General features: G+C 39.2%; 1 protein-coding gene across 1 annotated transcript in view; it reads right to left on the bottom strand.

Moving 5' to 3' along the window:
* aldh1a2 (aldehyde dehydrogenase 1 family, member A2) overlaps nt 1-19,720 on the bottom strand; it is a 75,283-nt gene that overhangs the window by 34,369 nt on the left and 21,194 nt on the right. Inside the window, exons 2-5 of the mRNA XM_057833108.1 lie at nt 12,400-12,504; nt 12,159-12,299; nt 11,652-11,781; nt 2,424-2,485 (exon numbers count right to left, since the gene is read on the bottom strand). Of these exons, the coding sequence (XP_057689091.1) occupies nt 2,424-2,485; nt 11,652-11,781; nt 12,159-12,299; nt 12,400-12,504 (438 nt within the window). The remainder of the gene's footprint in view (nt 1-2,423; nt 2,486-11,651; nt 11,782-12,158; nt 12,300-12,399; nt 12,505-19,720) is intronic.

Raw genomic sequence — 19,720 nt, forward strand, 5'->3', positions numbered from 1 at the left:
CTAGATTCTTGGTTGAAAGCAAAAAAACAGGCAGTTATCATTCATTTTACATCAATATTTCGAGCTAAAGCTACGCTAATTTTTTCTATGCGTTTTTTTTTCACAACATTTCAAAGTGCATGCATGGGGCTATTTTAAGTAATAATTACCTTGAATCCTCGACCAAATCACTCGAGATACTCCTGCTTGCTTGTATACAGTAAAACTTTCTTCCTTTTCCCACCTAAATCCAGCGTTTGAATGCACGTGTGTTTGAGTTTATCACAGTGAATTCCAAATGCGCTGCATTTTTCTCGGAGCTGTCTTGTCAACTAATGGTGAAGTCTATGTATTAATACTGTTTTTCGTGTTTAAAATGGCTTTTCAAAAAAAGTGATTTAAATTATTTTTCTATGTATTGTATCCTTACCTGCACACAGTATGATTAAATATGAATCGTTACAAACTTTACTGGACCATCTCTGCTTGACAGTGTCAAGCAAAGATGTTTTTACTGCCACATGCAGGATAATATGCCTTGTTGACCAAAAGAAACAATGAACAAAGATGGCAGCGACACTTGGCCCCTGAGGGTTACATGTGGCCTCTTCTTGGCCCCTGTTTCAGAAAAATCCTAGAACCGCCACTGCCTGTATATAATAGACAAAACCAAATAGCTGCACTTCTAAGTGGTGTCTTCTTTTGTGTGTGTTTAAATATTATTCTCTCCAGTATTATACAGTGGGGCAAATAAGTATTTAGTCAACCACCAATTGTGCAAGTTCTCCTACTTGAAAAGATTACAGAGGCCTGTAATTGTCAACATGGGTAAACCTCAACCATGTGAGACAGAATGTGGAAGAAAAAAGACAGAAAATCACATTGTTTGATTTTTAAAGAATTTATTTCCAAATTAGAGTGGAAAATAGGTATTAGGTCACCTACAAACAAGCAAGATTTCTGGCTGTCAAAGAGGTCTAACTTCTTCTAAAGAGGTCTAACGAGGTCTAACGAGGCTCCACTCGTTACCTGTATTAATGGCACCTGTTTTAACTCATTATCGGTATAAAAGACACCTGTCCACAACCTCAGTCAGTCACACTTCTAACTCCATTTTGGCCAAGACCAAAGAGCTGTCGAAGGACACCAGAGACAAAATTGTAGACCTGCACCAGGCTGGGAAGACTGAATCTGAAATAGGTAAAATGCTTGGTGTAAAGAAATCAACTGTGGGAGCAATTTTTAGAAAATGGAAGACATACAAGATCACTGATAATATCCATCGATCAGGGGCTCCATGCAAGATCTCACCCCATGGCGTCAAAATGATAACAAGAACGGTGAGAAAAAAATCCCAGAACCACACGGGGGGACATAGTGAATGACCTACAGAGAGCTGGGACCACAGTAACAAAGGCTACTATCAGTAACACAATGCGCCGCCAGGGACTCAAATCCTGCACTGCCAGACGTGTCCCCCTGCTGAAGAAAGTACACGACCAGGCCCGTCTGCGGTTCGCTAGAGAGCATTTGGATGATCCAGAAGAGGACTGGGAGAATGTGTTATGGTCAGATGAAACCAAAATAGAACTTTTTGGTAGAAACACAGGTTCTCGTCTTTGGAGGAGAAAGAATACTGAATTGCATCCGAAGAACACCATACCCACTGTGAAGCATGGGGGTGGAAACATCATGCTTGGGGCTGTTTTTCTGCAAAGGGACCAGGATGACTGGTGTGTGTAAAGGAAAGAATTAATGGGGCCATGTATCAAGAGATTTTGAGTCAAAATCTCCTTCCATCAGCAAGGACATTGAAGATGAGACGTGGCTGGGTCTTTCAGCATGACAATGATCCCAAACACACAGCCAGGGCAAAAAAGGGGTGGCTTTGTAAGAAGCATTTCAAGGTCCTGGGGTGGCCTAGCCAGTCTCCAGATCTCAACCCCATATTAAATCTGTAGAGGGAGTTGAAAGTCCGTGTTGCCCAACGACAGCCCCAAAACATCACTACTCTAGAGGAGATCTGCATGGAGGAATGGGCCAAAATACCAGCAACAATGTGTGAAAAGCTTGTGAGGAGTTACAGAAAACGTTTGGCCTCCGTTATTGCCAACAAAGGGTATATAACAAAGTATTGAGATGAACTTTTAGTATTGACCAAATACTTATTTTCCACCATGATTTGCAAATAAATTCTTTAAAAATCAAACAATGTGAATTTCTGGGGTTTTTCTCTAATATTTTCAAGTGGGAGAACTTGCACAATTAGTGGTTCACTAAATACTTATTTGCCCCACTGTAGGTCGAAGAAATTCTCTGTCTGAATACTTAAATATTTTTGGCAACTCATTCACATAAAGGTCATTTATACAAGGTGTTGTCTTTCCCTTTAAGAGTACATTTGTATTATTATGCCTGTCACTTGCAGAGATTGTTATACTCACTGGGATAATTTGTCCACAAACTCCAATGGGCTCATATCTGGTAAACGTCAGATACTCTCCATCTGTAAAGGAACACGTGTGCACACAAAGAGAACACAAGTTGATGTACTGTACTCTGGCTTTGGTTTAAGAGGTGAAACATATGAAAATGGTCAGACGCCGCGTTGCCCCCTCCATGCTCGTTTGCGAGCGAATCCGCCCACGATACTCCCGCTTTCCGTTACCCCTGTGAGAGATTACGTTGTGAACAACACACGGCATGTGTGTAACTGTTTTAAGGTCACGGACATGGTGTCATGCTGGAAAGGCTCTCTCATTCCTCTCGCATGACTTGAGGGTGTGCCACTCTCGGCAAACAATTGGTTTTGGGAAACGTGTATAAATTTTCTAAAACAGCCCTCAGCTGACACCTTGCCTCAATATACATTTGGACAGAGATGATCAATAGCGAACAATGGCTTAAATCATGGGAAAATAACAGGAGAAGAGAAATCAAAACATGCTGCTATTATTTGGGGAATAAGCAATTGGACGCGTGCTGCTTGCTTGACTTCATTTTGATAGATTAGACTGTAAACCGTACGGACAAATGTGCTGAATATAAGGATGACGCCCATTCGTTTCACACCGTCCGTGTTGATCAACATAATATTATTAAAAGCCCAAATGCTCGTTGTTGACGGTTGCGTCCGGCTCCTCATGCAGACAGATGTCCAAATACCGGCGCTTAGATCATTTAGGCCTTAGGAATACCCTTGCTTGTTTTCTCTGGAAGTCTACGAGAGGAATAAAGATTAAACTAAAGCCCTGGGAAAGCGCTCACTGTGGTTGGTTTGGCAGCCGAGTACAAGAGAAGCTTTGAGAGGGACAATAGAGCGGTAACAGGAGGTTTCCCATGTCCTTTCTTATTCTTTTTTCCCCTTTTTGTGCAGCCTGTTGAAACAGACAGCCAACTTTCCCCTTCTACACCCCCCCGGACTCATCCCATTCACCGGCATGTGAGGGACGACACTGGCGGCAGCCTCCTCGGGACAATAAATGTTTGCCTTTGCGTTGATTTCTTCTTTGATAGCTCACTTCACTAAACATAAGATTAGCTTTGTCTTCTGCCAAAAGAAACCGCGAGATGACAGGATCACATTGTTTTGCAGAAACAAATTTGCTACAAAATACTCATAAAATTTTAAACTAGTATTGCACTCATTTAACTCATTAGTGCCATTGACGTAGATGTCCACACACAGTATGTGGACATCACATTTTGGGCACGTAGGCCAGATTTGTACAGCAAATATAGGTGTTGTCTGCATATGTGGACGCCAAGTCTTTATGGGGTTTAAGTTTGTTCTGTTTTAACTGAAAATAGTCACTTGCCCAAGTATGCATGCTCTACCTTAGAGTCTTAGTACCATAGTCCCAACAGATATATGAAAAAAAATTAAACATAAAACTCAACTTGTCTATACGGCTTTAATATTAGTGGATCTTCGCAGAGGATAAAGACTATGTGACTACGAGTTGGGGCTGAGTGATCAAGCCCAAAAAACATCACAATTCTGTTTTTCATACTGGCCAATCTCGATTCTTTTCACAGTTATTTGTTTAAAAAGTTTTTTTCATTTTTTTTTTTTAACTGCTCATTTTATAGTATATGCAACAAAAAAAACAAAAAAATACAGGGCAGTTAAAAATTTTATTCATATAAGAAGTAAAATTAGCACCACTGAATGACTGAATACTCTGCAAACTATGCTTTGTCATAGACTTCACTATCAGTTGACGGGACACGGGGCTCAGGGCCGATCCGTAGGGGGCCTATTTCAAAAACTTCAAATTCGAATATCTTCAAAACCAAAGCCACTACAGACCTAAAACCAAAACAGGCACCTCCCTTTAGCATATATGAGTCTCCATGAGCAGCGACATCATAAAATTCAAAGTGGTTCCCTCATTAAAATCGTGATTAACTATTTTTATACAGGTATAACAAAACTTAAAATGGCTATAAAATTCTCAAATTTTATGCTAGATGCACAAAAATCACCAGATGCATAGATAATTACCTATATTTTCAGGATCAATAGCAATATTTAACATATCATATAACATAACATATCAGTTTTTTTTTTTTTTTTGGTGCAACTTTTCAACAGCTAATAAATCACTCAATTATCACATCAGAAACTTAATACTTGAGGAAAGCATGCAGAATCATCTTAATATTAATGAACAAAAGCAAAATTTAAATTTTTCTATCTACAATCACAACTTATTTAGGCTGAATTCCGATGTTACTATTGCCTCAGCATGGAGGCACGTCTTGCTGGCAATCTGGCCCTCGTCGTTTTAAGATTGAAATGTTTTATGAAATAAAACACGTAAAAGGTGAATTTTTTTTTTTGTTTGGATGCAGAAATGTCAAAATTACTACTTTTTTTTTCAAAAAATAGGCAGTTGGCCGAAAATTACCTGATCATTTGAATGTAAAGTTACGCTACTGTGTATGGCTACAACATGGCGGCCATCACAAAACAAAAAGCTATTTAAGTTAAAAGTGCATGGATGGGGCTCTTTTATATACTAATGACCTTGAATCCTCGACCAAATCACTCTTGAAGCAATCCTGCCTACTTGTACGCATTCGTCCTGTTTCCACCTAAATCCGGCATTTGAACGCAGCATGTGTTTGAGTTTCTCACAGTAAAAGCCAACTCAGCTCTGCCTAGGTCGGCCCCCAACAGGAAGGCATGGTGCAATGTTTGTGGGAGTTGTCTTGTCTACTGATGGCATAGTCTATGGCTTTGTTGATATTATTTGGTTTTGGTGGCTTATGTTTATATAACTAACTTGTTTTTGGCAGTGCCGATGAGTTTTGTTGTTTGTTTGTTGTACTTGTACTTGTTTATGAAAAATACCAAAACTATTTGTGTGTGAATATCCATTGCAAAACGATGATAATTTGCCTGAGTGAATGGGATCTTCCACTGTATATAATTATTAAGCTCCCAGGCGTTGGAAAAACAAATTCTATTTTGCACAGTACATTAGCGTACAATATGTGTAATTTTCTTTATTTGTTTAACTTTACAGTTTACCCCAACTGGAGTGTAATAAACCACCTAAAAACCATAAACAGTGGACTCTTTTTAAGAGATCTACATATGAATATGGTTGAATAAATATGACATAAGGGCACGGTGGCTGAGTGGTTAGCACGTCTGCCTCACAGTTCTAAGATCAAGGGTTCAATCCCGGGCTTCGGCCTTCCTGTGTGGAGTTTGCATGTTCTCCCCGTGCCTACGTGGGTTTCCTCCGGGAACTCCGGTTTCCTCCCACATCCCAAAAACATGCATGGTAGGCTGATTGAACACTCTAAATTGTCCGTAGGTATGAGTGTGCGCGTGAATGGTTGTATGTCTCCTTGTGCCCTGCAATTGGCTGGCCACCAGTTCAGGGTGTCCCCTGCCTACTGCCCCGAGTTAGCTGGGATAGGCTCCAGCACCTCCGCGACCCTCGTGAGGAAAAGCGGCATGGAAAATGAATGAATGAATAATTGCAATTCAAACCATCTCTAAAATATGCCATATTTTTCCGTAAATTATTGTTGGAATAGAAAGATAAGACACAGGACGGATATATACATTCAACATACTGTACATAAGGACTGTATTTGTTTATTATAACAATAAATCCACAAGATGGCATTAACATTTTTAACATTCTTTCAGTTAAAGAAATCCATGGATAGAAAGACTTGTAGTTCTTAAAAGATAAATGTTAGTACAATTTATAGTAATTTTATATTAAAACCACTCTGTTTTCATTTGAATAAAATTTGTAAAATTTTAAAACAAAAAATAAACTAATAGCTCACTATTGTTGACGTCGCCGAGCAATGACGTCACATGGGCTCCCTGCCGTTCTTCCACAGTGTCTTTAACTATGTAAGGTAGTGATTGAAATACACCACAAGGTGTCAGTGGTGATTTTTAAATTACTTAGAAATCAAGCTAATGAGTGTGTTTTGTCCCTCAACTGACGCCGTAGTTCCCTGTTTCCATTGTACTTCATGGTCATTTGAGTGCTGGCTTCGCAACGTACAAGACATTTGATAGTTTGTATATTGTGACTAAATATTGCCATCCAGTGTATTTGTTGAGCTAAATGATTGAAGCGCTTTTCTTTTTGTGAACATTATGTTTTTGAGAGGTAGGAATATTATTTTTGTTGTGCTTTCACTAAATGATACTTACAGGACTGTCTCAAAAAATTAGAATATTGTGTATTCTAATTTTCTGAGACAGTCCAGTATGCCTCTTTGTTGTTGTTGACTTATATTTTACCGCTTATATTGCCTATTTACCTCCTTACTTTCTTCTGTTTTTATGTTAGTATGTTGAATTATGTTTGTTTTAGTGTGTAAATTTTTCAAGATAACAATTCTTCTTTTATATACAGTATAGCCTATGTTGATTGGTATGTTAATGTTTTGTCTGTTTTATGTTTTGTGTGGACCCCAGAAAGGGTCCTCCATAGATTAGTATGTTGATATTTTGTCTGTTTTATGTTTTGTGTGGACCCCAGGAAGAGTAGCTGATGTTTTCATCAGCTAATGGGGATCCTAATAAAAATACAAATACAAAAAAAAATAATAATAATTTTTTAAATGAATCACATTAAAATATTTGACGCATTTAACGCATGCACGGAATGACCCGCTCATGCATTGCCTCAAACAGATTACAATGATGCCGTTTTTTGCACATTGAGAGCTAAGAGGCAGAGAGAGGCGTGTGGACACATTGGACCGCACCGTTTATTGGCATAAGCTTCGACAACTCCTTCGCAACAAACATACAGGACTGTCTCAAAAAATTAGAATATTGTGTATTCTAATTTTCTGAGACAGTCCAGTACATTACAAATTACATCAGTGATCAAATGCAGTTGACCCTAAAGTACTGCTTTATTTGTTTCTTGAAATTAGCTTTATTTTGAGTTTTTAAAATTTGGTCGGGGAGGGCATTCCATTCAATCATAGCTCTACATAGTATTGTACGTTGTTTTAAGTTAGTTTTTATGATAGGTATGGTATAGTTACCGCTAATAGCATGTCTGGTTGGGTATGAGTGCAGAGTTGAGCTCAGAGTGTAATCATTAAACAAACTGCCTGGTTTGCTCAATGTCATGGTGTTTTTCAGAAAAACAAGAACAGATACTCGCAGCCTTGAATCAACTTTAAGCCAAGACAGTTTGTCATGCATATTGTCTGTGTTGGCTCTTTGGCTGCTTTTAAGCGCAAGCCTGGCTGCTCTGTTTTGTACTCGTTGGAGCCTCTGTAGGTTCGTCTTTGTTGTACCTGACCAGACCACCGAACAGTAGTCCAGGTGTGACAATACAAGGGTCTGCAAGACCTGTTTTGTCAACTGAGGTGTTAAAAAGGGTGAACATTTTTTTTACTACTGATATATTCCTACCCATCTTTTGCACTAACAAATCAATGTGTGTTGACCATGATAAATTGCTGTCTAAAGTTATCCCTAGGAGCTTGGTTTCTTGTACCTGCTCTACAACCACATTGTTTAGTACAAGGTTTAACTGAGGTTTGGATCTTAATGAATGTTTCGTTCCAAAAATAATACTCTTAGTTTTTGATATGTTCAGAACCATTTTGTTGTCCGTGATCCAAGTAAACACCAACTGTAGCTCTTGGTTAAGGGCTGAGGTGATTTCCTCCACTGTTTTGGCAGATTTATAGAGTGTTGAGTCATCAGCAAACATACACACGCTCGCATTTTTACAAACAAGTTGGAGGTCGTTTGTAAAAATAGAGAAGAGCAGCGGCCCCAGTGAAGAACCTTGCGGAATTCCGTAATGTATTTGTTGTGCATTTGAAAAGCACCCATTGAACATAACTTTCTGAGTTCTACTGGTCAGATAACTTTCCATCCAAGCTACAGCAGATGGCATAAAGCCATAGCACCTAAGTTTATTAAGTAATATATTATGGTCGATGACATCGAAAGCAGCACTTAGATCTAATAGAACTGCTCCTACTACGTTCTGTTGGTCCATATCAGTTAGCCAGTCCTCTGTCATTTGTGTGAGTGCCGTAGAAGTCGAGTATCCTACTCTATAGGCATGTTGGCAATTATTCATTAAATTGTTCAATGAAAAATAGGATTGTATCTGACTGAACACAATTTTCTCCAGCAGTTTGCTTAAAGCGGGTAACAGGCTGATCGGCCGGCTGTTTGAGCCAGTAAAGGCTGCACGAGCATTTTTGGGTAAAGGAATTACTTTAGCCATTTTCCAAATTTGTGGGAATTTGTTGCTGTCAAGGCTTAGATTAAAAATGTGAGAAACAGGAGTGGAAATATGATCTGCAATAATCCTCAATAAATTTCCATCTAAGTTATCAATGCCTGGTGGTTTCTCATTATTTATAGATAACAATAGTTTTTTCACATCTTCAACCGTTACTTTACAGAATTCAAAACTACATTTCCTGTCCTTCATTATTTTGTTTTGTATATATGAATACAGTGATTCATTTTTTGATGAGGGCATTACCTGTCTGAGTTTGCATACCTTATTGATAAAATATTCATTCAAATAATTTGCAATGTCAGTAGGCTTGGTTATAAAAGAGCCGTCTACTTCAATGAAGGATGGAATCAAACTTGTATTCCTGCCCATGATGTCATTTAAGGTACTCCATAGCTTTTTACTATCATGTTTTACATAATTTATTCTTGATTTATAATGCAACTTCTTCTTATTCCTATTCAGCTTAGTGGTGTAGTTCCTTAATTTACAGTACACTTGCCAGTCAGACATGCAGCCTGACCGATTTGCTTTTACTTTTGCCTCGTTTCTCTCCGCCATACATTTTCTTAATTCATCATCAATCCAAGGACATCTAGTGGCTCTGACCGTCAACCTTTTAACAGGTGCATGTTTATCCATTATTGGAATTAACAAATCTGTGAAAGCATTCAATGCAATATCTGGGTCACTCTGCTTACTGACATTCGTCCAACAAATATTACTGATATCATTAACATATGAGTCATGACAGAAATCCCTGTATGATCTTTTATAAACAATTTTTGGCCTCGCTTTTGGCACTATTGCCTTCCTGGAAATGGCAACTAAGTTATGGTCGCTAAAACCAATAGAAACAGATATGGCTTTTGAACAGAGCTCCACAGCGTTGGTGTAAATGTGATCGATGCATGAGGATGATGTACTCCCATTCTTATTGGTGATTACTCTGGTTGGTTGATTAATGACTTGAACAAGATTGCAGACATTAATGGTATTAACAATTCTTTTTTTCAAAGGACAGCTTAACATCATAAAATTAATGTTCAGGTCTCCCAGTACATAGATTTCACGGTTTTCATCACATGCCCTTTCAAACATATCACACAAGTTGTCAAGATACTGACAATTAGAGCTTGGCGGCCTATAGCAGCACCCCAGCAGTATAGGTTTTAGGTGGGGTAAATGAACCTGTAACCATAACATTTCAACATCACATGACATGAGATCACTTCTGATTTTAACAGGATAAATTTGATAGCACAAATATTTACCCATTTTTTTAGCGTGGCGTTTTGCCGTGCTGCTTCTGTCTGACAATGAATGACCTGAAAAAAATTAAAATTCTACAGTATCTGACTGCCATTGCTGTTACCTTTGGCTGGGGGTGCGACTTATGTGTTAAAATTATTAACACATTATGATATCATGTCATATGTTATTTTGGTGTTTTGGAGTGACACTGATGGTTTGGTAAACTTGTTAGCATGTTCTTTGTGCTATAGTTATCTGAATAACTCCTAATAGCTATGGCCACGTTCACGTTCTGCCTTTGGCAATGTGTGTTCAGTTGTATTATTGACTTTTTTATACTGCATGCTTTTAGTTTGTGGCGCTTTCACGTCCAAGTGGGGGTGCACTCGCACTTGTTTACGCGAAGAAGAGCGCTCACACGTTAGAAGAAGACGGACAGCTACGTAGTGTCTCTGAGCGAGTGGACGAGAGAGAGAGAAACTCGGCTGCGAACCTACGTTCATTGTTTATGCTTGTAAAATATCTCTACAGAGGCAAAGCGTGTGTGTATCATCTTTTCTGTTGTTGTTGTGTTTTCCACCGCAATCGGACACTTAGAGCCACTTGTGTGGTTGTTTGTATGATGTGCTAATGCTAGCGAATGCATGTGTCGTTGCTGTAATAGCACCTAATTATCATTTACTTACGTTGATGCGAAGCTGTTTGGTATCGAGGACGAAATTGATTCGTCAAATTATACGGACGTCCAGCATCGTCATTTGGGAGTTTAGCTCGCTGTATAGCCACGACGTAGCCGTAGCGTCCTGGTGAGGACAGTATATTCGCATTTCGTTGTCCAAGCATCATGTAACATCATACTGTACACTTATTCAGCATGTTCTTCTCTATTGTATTTTTATATTAAATTGCCTTTCAAGATGACATATCTGTTCTATGTGTTGGATTTTATCAAGTAAATTTCCCCCAAAAATGCGATTTATACTCCGGTGCGATTTATAATCCAAAAAATACGGTAATAGAATTAAGATTTGTGATTAATGAAAAAATTAAAAGAGTTCGTTGGCTGTCACTGAGTAGCATTTGCGATCGCTACACAAAAATAGCAATATAAATTCCCCCAAGAACGGTCAGTGACGTAAGACAACCATAGGATATAACATAAGAAAGACAGGGCATATGGTGGTAAAGGATAGCTTGTTAAAACAGGAGAAAGAAAGCCATCTCTTTAACTGAACATTTCTATGCTCTCCCACATCTTTACCAGTGAATTTGGCACCAGGGACATCATTTTCGGACAGAATTGGTACGTTCAGCTCAGTGAAAATCTCGTTCGTGCACTATTTACATGCATCTAGCATGAGGTTGAGCACCCTAGCAATAGTTGCTAACGTCAAGAATATATGAATGAACAAAGGTGACGTGTTACGTGCGGTACGCTACTGTCAATTTCTGATTGCTGTTATATTTTTTCCCCTACTACCCTCTTGTTGTGTAATGCCAAGAGTTCACATAGAACAAGACCAAAATCCTGTTCCCATTACAATCCACATGTTTTGGACATGCTAATGTATTAGTTTAATAGTGGCTTTGCAGTTTAATGCGCCATAACACATTAAACATTCGACATAGATCTACTTTCTTCCTTACCCATTGGAATCGAAGTGCCATGGATCTTGTCTGCGTAGCCAGCAAAGTATCTCAATGTCTTGATGGTCCCTTGAAGGTCCACAAACAGAGTGGGCAGAAAAGGCTTCCCACTGTTCAGTGACTCAATAGTCTGAGGAGAGATGGAGCAAGGAGGGAGCCGTTTGAGAAATACTGTATGTTTTATAACCTTGTGCTCCTCACAGAGTATAACTTCCTACTGCTCCAGTTTTTGTACTCACCTCTGACTGAAATGTGACTCTAAAATAATACTCCATTTATGATACAGTCATATGTTTCCCTACTGGGCGAAGACGTTTTATTTGTTTTGCTTGACACAGAGGTAAGTCAAAATTCTTTTTAGAAGGCATGAAAGAGTATCAAATCACAAGATAAACATCATAAAGATAAACTGAGAGGGTGCCAAAAATAATGGAAAATCTCTAGTTTCATTGCTTATGAAAACCACAAATTATTACGACTAAATTGGCAAATGAAATGTTTTCTTACAGCCAGATAGATGCTGTCTCTCTCCACCAGATCAGCCAGTTTGGAGAGTAGTCGTCCCCGCTCGGACGCGTCCATCCTTCGCCACACGGAGCCCAACGAAAAGGCCAAACGAGCTGCCTGCACTGCTTTATCAACATCGGCCTGCGATTGATATAGAGGAAACAAACTAACTATTTCACCTCAATGAATGGAAAATGTTCTTCCGATATTGCTGCTTCGAGCAGAAAAAGTCAAGAATAACCTTATCTGCTTCCTGGACGTCACAGATCTGCTCTCCAGTCGCAGGGTTTATAGCTGGAAAGACCTTCCCACTGACAGAGTCTTGCCACTCATTATTGATAAAAATCTAAAAGGAAAAAAATAGATTAAAAAAAAAGAAGACAAAACAAAGCAAGCAGGTAGACCTAAAAATGTGAATATTGAAAAATATTGTATCAAGTAATATTTTCCATGCTTTTATTTCTTGTCATTTGGATGATTATGGTTTCCAGGTGATGAAGACAGATCAATGATTTTCTATGGAGTTATGGTAGGGGGAGTTTGCGGACCAATCAAGCAAAACAAACCATGATCATTTGAAGCTTTTTGTACTTTGCAATGTTGTTTTCTTCAACGATGACGACAAAGAAAATATTTCGTGATCGAACAATTTTTTCATGAAGATGATGTCACGATGACGCGCTGAAAACGTATCTTGGGAGACCAAAACATAACGAGATGAAAGCCAGCTGTCGTCTGACGACACGAGAACGAGATGAAAATTTTCCGTCATAGATTCACAATGTGTGATATTTTCTTATTGTATGTGTAGTTAGCACACATTTAGTAGTGTTTAGTCGTGTCACTCATGTGACACAACTAAACTGCCCCTCTCACACACGCTTACTCACCTGTGAGTAAGCCTGTGCCCATTCCAGGCTCCTTTTGTGAAACGTGTCAGGTGCTGCTTAGTAAGTTTTGCTTTCTTATCTTGGCTAGATATGCCATGTTGCTTTAGCCTTTTAACTCATTTGCTCCCAAAAACGTATAAATACATTCTATTTTTAATTGTTTCAGTGTCCAAAAGACGTATTTATACGTCTTTTACGTTTTTTTTTTTTTTTAAAAAAAACATCTCTGGCTCGTGATTCAATTTAGCTCCAAAGCACAAAGCTGAAAATCCATTTTAAAGCAATAAAACTGGCCCCTGGAGGGCAGTAGCGCATTTGGTAAGACCCAAAACCCGATTTAACGGCAACGAACGGACAAGCCGCATGGTCGGGCGCCGGCGGAAGACGACCGAATGGATGCCAGACAGCGGACGACCGAGCAGAACAACCGGGACCACTAGTGCAGCGGACGATGCCTTTGAGTCCGTGCTGCTCGCGAGCAGAGCCCGCAGAGACTCAAAAAAAAATCATCTTTATGAGACAGACGGCGATAAGGGAAAAGTTTAACCGGCTGTCGCAGCCAGAACTACGTCATCTTTCAGTTAGTTATGTGTAAATAAATTCTTACTTTGCTATCAAAAGTTCTATTTGTCTTGTTGTTGATATTATTTTGTAAAAGGAAAACATTATTCAAATGTTTGGGATGTAACTAAAGCAAAAAATAGCTGTGTATAAGTCAAAGTTTTGTTTGAAATGTATGCTTTCACAAAAGGCTAAATTTCTCCGTTTTTTCATTAAAAACTGGAAAATTGCTCAAATTAAGCTATTTTCTAATGCTGATTTCTAAAGAATGGAAAAAGATATGAACTAACGTTTTTTCTGCTGAAAGAAGAGTCTAATCTTTCTTTTGGTGGGTGCCATGTTTATATAGCAATAGAACAGAATTTTCTGTGGGCTTGCAAAATCAGTCAAAACCCAGTAAAACAGCCGATAGCGAAGGGCCTTGCTCCGGTGAAAATGGCTGGAAGTGAATGAATTAAACGTCTGTGGTGAGTGATCATCACACACTAAACTAACTTGTAGCGTTAGCATAGCGTTCGCGTTAGCATTAAAATTTTGGATGGTGACTCTGTGTCTTAAACTCTTGGAAAACGTTTTACATACAGTTCGCGGCGTCCAGATGAGTTTAATTAATTGTAGATAATGTGCTGTTTTTCTACTGAGTGTGTATTATCATCATGAAAATTGTGATATCCTTGTTGACTCTACAGTTATTTGCTCGTCTGTCATGTTCATTCGAAATAGTTACCTTTTATTATTTATTTTATTTATTCATGTAATAAAACTTCAGAAGTTTATGGACGAACACATTTTGAGAATTGTCGACTAAAACTAGACAAAGACGAACACATTGTGAAATGACTAAAATATGACTAAGAATAATACTGTATTGGCCCGAATATAAGGCGGTGTTTTTTGTATTGAAATAAGACTGAAAAAGTGGGAGTCGTCTTATATTCGCGGTCTAAACATTATACCCATTTATGACGCTAGATGGCGCCAGATATCATTGAAACGAATGCTGAACTTGAGGAGTAATGTTCTGTCATGACAGATCTCAGCTACTCTCAAGTTTAACCAGTTTGCATTATTTTATTGCAATGTTTTTCCTTATTCAGATTTGTTTCAAGACTACAGTTACAGTTAGACCTCACTTTGATGGTTAATGCAGTTATTGCAATTTTGTTGTTTTATCACAATAGATCGGTTTATTTACATTTCAAAAACCAGAAGCCATTCATTTACGAATGTGATTGCACTTTAGTTTACATATTTAAATGTTCAGATATTAAGATTTGAATGGGGCAAAATAACGTGCTTTTTCTCTCAAATATATTGTTATAATCATTTGTTTCAGATGTAATTATTTTCTATACAAAAATTAATTTGGTGTTCAAAAAGTCTTTTTTCAAACTTGAGTCTTGAAAAAGAGGGAGTCGTCTTATGATCAGGGCCGTCTTATATTCGAGCCAATATGGTAAGTATTTTCATCCAAAAGACTAAGACTAAGACGAAAATTAAAATAGCTGCCAAAAATGACACTGGTACTTTGGCAGTGCAGGAGGCAAGTGCTGAAATGTTAGGTCCTGCTGGGAAAATAAAATCTGCATCTCCATATACCTGTAGTTAGTGAGCAACCAGAACCATGAAGCGTTCTACAATTTCCTTTTAGATAGCCTCACTGAATGTAGACTTGAGAAAACCCAGCAGAGCAACACAAGTATGTCACCTCAAGTCATTTGGGTCGGACAACCGAACTTTGTAGCATTGAGCAACAGTCCAGATCTTTTTCTCCTTAGCCCAGGTAAGACACTTCTAACATTGTCTCAAGTTCACGAGTGGCTTGAGATGAGGAATGCGACATTGGTAGCCAATGTCTAGAATTCGTCTGTGAGTGGTGGCTCTCGATGCACCGCCTCCAACTTCAGACTACTCCCTGTGAAGCCTGGCAATCCTCTCAACGCTGTGGCTAACCCTGTTGCTAGTGCGACATTTCATACCACACTTTTCTCATTGACATTCTTGGATACAACACTCTGGGAACAAGCAGCTTCTTTAGTAAAGACCGTTTGTAGTTTACCCCCTTTGTGTGTTGTTAGAAACTGTATTATAAATTCAGCAGTCTTCTCCATGATTGTGTATCCTACTGACCCAGTAGTGGTCCATCTGAACCCACAGTCTCAGGACTGTAAGGAGGATATACTAACCAGTCATCCACTAAGCCGCCAGGATAGAAACAATAAAACTAAAGCTGGCCAAGTTAACTATCAATTTAATTACAGTTCATTGTTTTAATCGTGCATTAACATCAGCCACTAAAGAATAAGTTAAGGCTTTTGTCTTTATTCAGAACAGATTCAGTTGAAAACAGCATGTCGCATAAGGCTGTTTGATTAATCGATTTTGAACCAAAACCGACTTTTCGGGTTAAAACGATGTTAAAAACGTTCAAATCGTTACGTTCGTACATACATTTTAGTTTAAGTCACCGTAGTTTACATTTCTGCTTCCGCCCACGACTGCGTCTTAAACAACAAGAGAGTCTTAAACAACAAGAACAACAACAACCATGGCTACCGGCGATTCTGCTACTTTTTCCCAGCCAACTTTGGATACAAATTGAATAGCGCCTTGAGTAATCAAGCAGTTCAGAAGAAAAAAAATAGGGAATAATTTATTTGACAGTGGCGTCATAAGACCGTCATAATTCTGACATGACACTGTCATGAGCATTAATGAATACTTACGACAGAAGTCATTAATTGTCACCAACAAATTTCCATTTATATCCAGTCCGCATCTTTTACATCCATTCAAAAGTAACATCATTTGCTGGATTTGTCACTAGCATTCATTCATGCTCATGATGCCATTTATTCATTCATTCAATAGTGATCCAGTGAGGGTCAGGGCGTCCCGTCCCTGTGTGTTGAACTCATTTCGGCTGCTTGTATCCGCAATCTTCTCTTTCGGTCATGAACCACAGCTTGTGACCATATGTGAGGGTAGGAACATAGATCGACTGATAAATCGAGAGCTTCGCCTTTTGGCTCAGCTCTTTCTTCACCACCACGGACCGGTGCAGAGTATGCATCACTGCAGACGCTGCACCGATCCGCCTGTTGATCTCCCGCTCCCTCCCACCCTCACTCGTAAACAAGACCCCAAGATACTTAAACTCCTCCACTTGGGGCAGGATCTATTCCCCGACCCTGAGAGGGCACGGCACCCTTTTTCTTTCCCTTGTCCGGACGCTGGTTACCGGGGCCCCCCTCTGGAGCCAGGGCTGTAGGTCTGGTGGCCGGGCCTGTACTCATGGGCACAGCCCAAAAAGGTAACCTTTTCCATGGGCCAAAGGGGTCGGGTGCGTAGGGAGTGGGGCGGCAGCCAAAGGCGGGGGCCTTGGCGCTCCAACCCCCAGCTAGAGAAGCCATTAACAGTATTTGACATAAAATCCACTGGCATGGCTGGCATTCAATGGTCATGTTTTAGTGCCATTGATGACGCTTTAATCAATCACTTTTATGCCTCCCAGTCAAAATGGATTGGACATCGAACGCCATCGATGAATTCAATGTGTGCTCAATTCAAAGTAAGTTAAACTTGCTTTGAGCTTTCTCTGTCATTTGTTCTTACTGTCTCCTTAAAAAAGTGAAGCAAATTTTGGGTGAAAAATCTGGGCTTTGTAGGCCATATCATCTGTCTGTGTTCGACAATACGATTGATCAAAGTTAGTCGCGAGAATTAAACCCCACTCCCCCCCCCACCCGCAAAATTTGCAACTCTCATGCGTTTTTTGGAGAGAAAACGATGCCATGCCTTTTAGTAACAGTGCTGAGGGAGAGCAGGTAAAAAGAAAAATTATAGACCACAGCATAGAACCTTGCGGCACTCCATGTAAGGAAACAGATGATGACTGAAATTCACCAAGAGAAACATAAAAACTTCTTTCGGACATGTAAGACTGGAACCACTAGTCTTAGTTGTCATCGTAATGTGCGAGTGTTACACATTACAAGTCAAGGATTTATGGCAGCATGTTGGCAAAGGATGTGGCATTATTCTGAGGCTCTTGCGTAAAAGATGTGGGAGAATCTCTGGAAATGTTGCCTGAGGATTCCAGCCTGTCCACCATGGCTCTCTTGGGAGTACTCCACCATCCAGACAAAGGGGGTGGGAGTGTGGAGAATGGGGGCTTGAAGGGGCACAGATAAATCCCTATCAGACACCAGACACCCATCCACCATCCATCCCCCTTAAGCACACGTTTCACAACATCACTGCTCGTTTACGAGATCATAAAACACGTGCCGCACTTGGTCTCTGCGATGTGTTAGAGCAAACCTTGTGTTGAAGAATCGCCAGGGATTCCATACAGTACGTAGTATATGATATGCAACCTTTCTGGACACCTCCCACAAATGAATCCCGTGAATAGAATCTCTATTCCATGCTTGGAACCTTGATGGTAAAAGGCAAGCATGACAGGTGTCATCTGTAATGCGTAATACTTCCAAAAACTCATATTTAGATCCATTAGGAAGACTTTTTTAATGGATGTCAGTCTCTGATAGATGGAGTGCAAGAAGAACATCTGCTGGTTCCAGTCATTTTGTGTATACACTCTCAAATGGACTCAAGACAAACCTGATAACACCACTTAAGCATCTGATTTGGCCACGTTAACCACCAGAAATGTCAAACTAGAGTGTAGTGGAACCACTAAAAACCAGTGTCGTAATTCCCCAGAAAAAAATATACTGAAACACACCTGCATCCCTCCGTGATTTAACCTCCAAATTGTGACGAAACACAAGACCTCAGCATACTAAAACAGGCCTCAATGCTTGCAGCTAGCATCATTATGTTTGATGAGTGACAGTTAAGTGACGCATATGCTTCACCTGTTCATAGGATGGCCATTTTTACATCACCATAAAGAAGGACGCTTTGGGGCATTTCGTGAGCGAAGAAAAATCGCAACATCCCAATCACGCCTATTCCTCCACAACAACACAATTTTTTGAGTCTAAGATACGTTGTTTATCACAAGAAAATTTAGAAATGATAAACCATATCACGATTTTGTGACATAATAGGAAAAATATTGTGGAGAGAAATATTTTACGCTATTTACATTATCTTTTAAAAAGACAAAAGAGTCCAGCATCGACAAATTCAACGTGGTAAGTGGCTAACCAATAGCATTGTAACACAAACAACAATTGCATTAAACTCACCAATTTCCTCTTGTTATCAGTAAGGGAGTTCCGAAAAATCGATTATTAGATGCATTGCGATTCGGCATGTGACGATTCAATTTTGATTCATAAACGTTCAAAAACGATGATTTTCCCTATACCTTTATTACAGCCCCTTTAAATTTGTGTATGAGACAGGCAGGCACCTGGCAGTCGTGCTTCTGTGCACAAGTTATTTTTTAGAGCGAGAGGGGAAGAGAGAGAGTGCGTTGCTCCTTGTCTTTCAGATGTCCAGCAGTAATTTCAAGTCATGTCAAATGAAAAATGTCCTGAGTGTGCATCTATAAGAGGTGAGTACACGAATAGTCTTGAACTGTTTAGCCTTTATTGTTGTTGTTTTTGAGATGTTAACAGTTAGCGCCGAGCGCTAAGCTAATTAGCTAATTCGCTAACGTATATTTCATATGTAAAACATGTAAAACCATGAGTAAGTACTGCCAAATAGTCCAGAAATCTGTGAAAACAAAGTATATTGGTTAAAAGAAGTCTTATTTCTAAAGACAGTTTGTTTCCAGAAAATGTGAAATTCATTCCACCTGTGTAAATTTTATTGTATTGTTGAGAGAAATAAGTACTGTCTTTAAAATGGTTAATGGTTTTGCACTTTCTTGTAAAAAAAAAAAAAAAAAAAAAAAAAAAAAAAAGAATAAATAAAGCAGCTTAAGGGCAGCTTTTTTGTTGTATGGGCATGTTTCCATCGTTCGTGTTGAATCAATAGGATATTTTAAATAAAATAATGGACATAAATTTGTTTGGCTACTTTATTAATTAGTAATGTACGATGCATCGATAATCGTGATAACCGTGATCATCGTCAATACCGTGATCATCGTTCAATAATCGAATCGTAGCACCCTGAATTGTAATCGAA

This window comes from Corythoichthys intestinalis, chromosome 1, assembly GCF_030265065.1.
Source record: "Corythoichthys intestinalis isolate RoL2023-P3 chromosome 1, ASM3026506v1, whole genome shotgun sequence".
NCBI classification, from domain to species: domain Eukaryota; kingdom Metazoa; phylum Chordata; class Actinopteri; order Syngnathiformes; family Syngnathidae; genus Corythoichthys; species Corythoichthys intestinalis.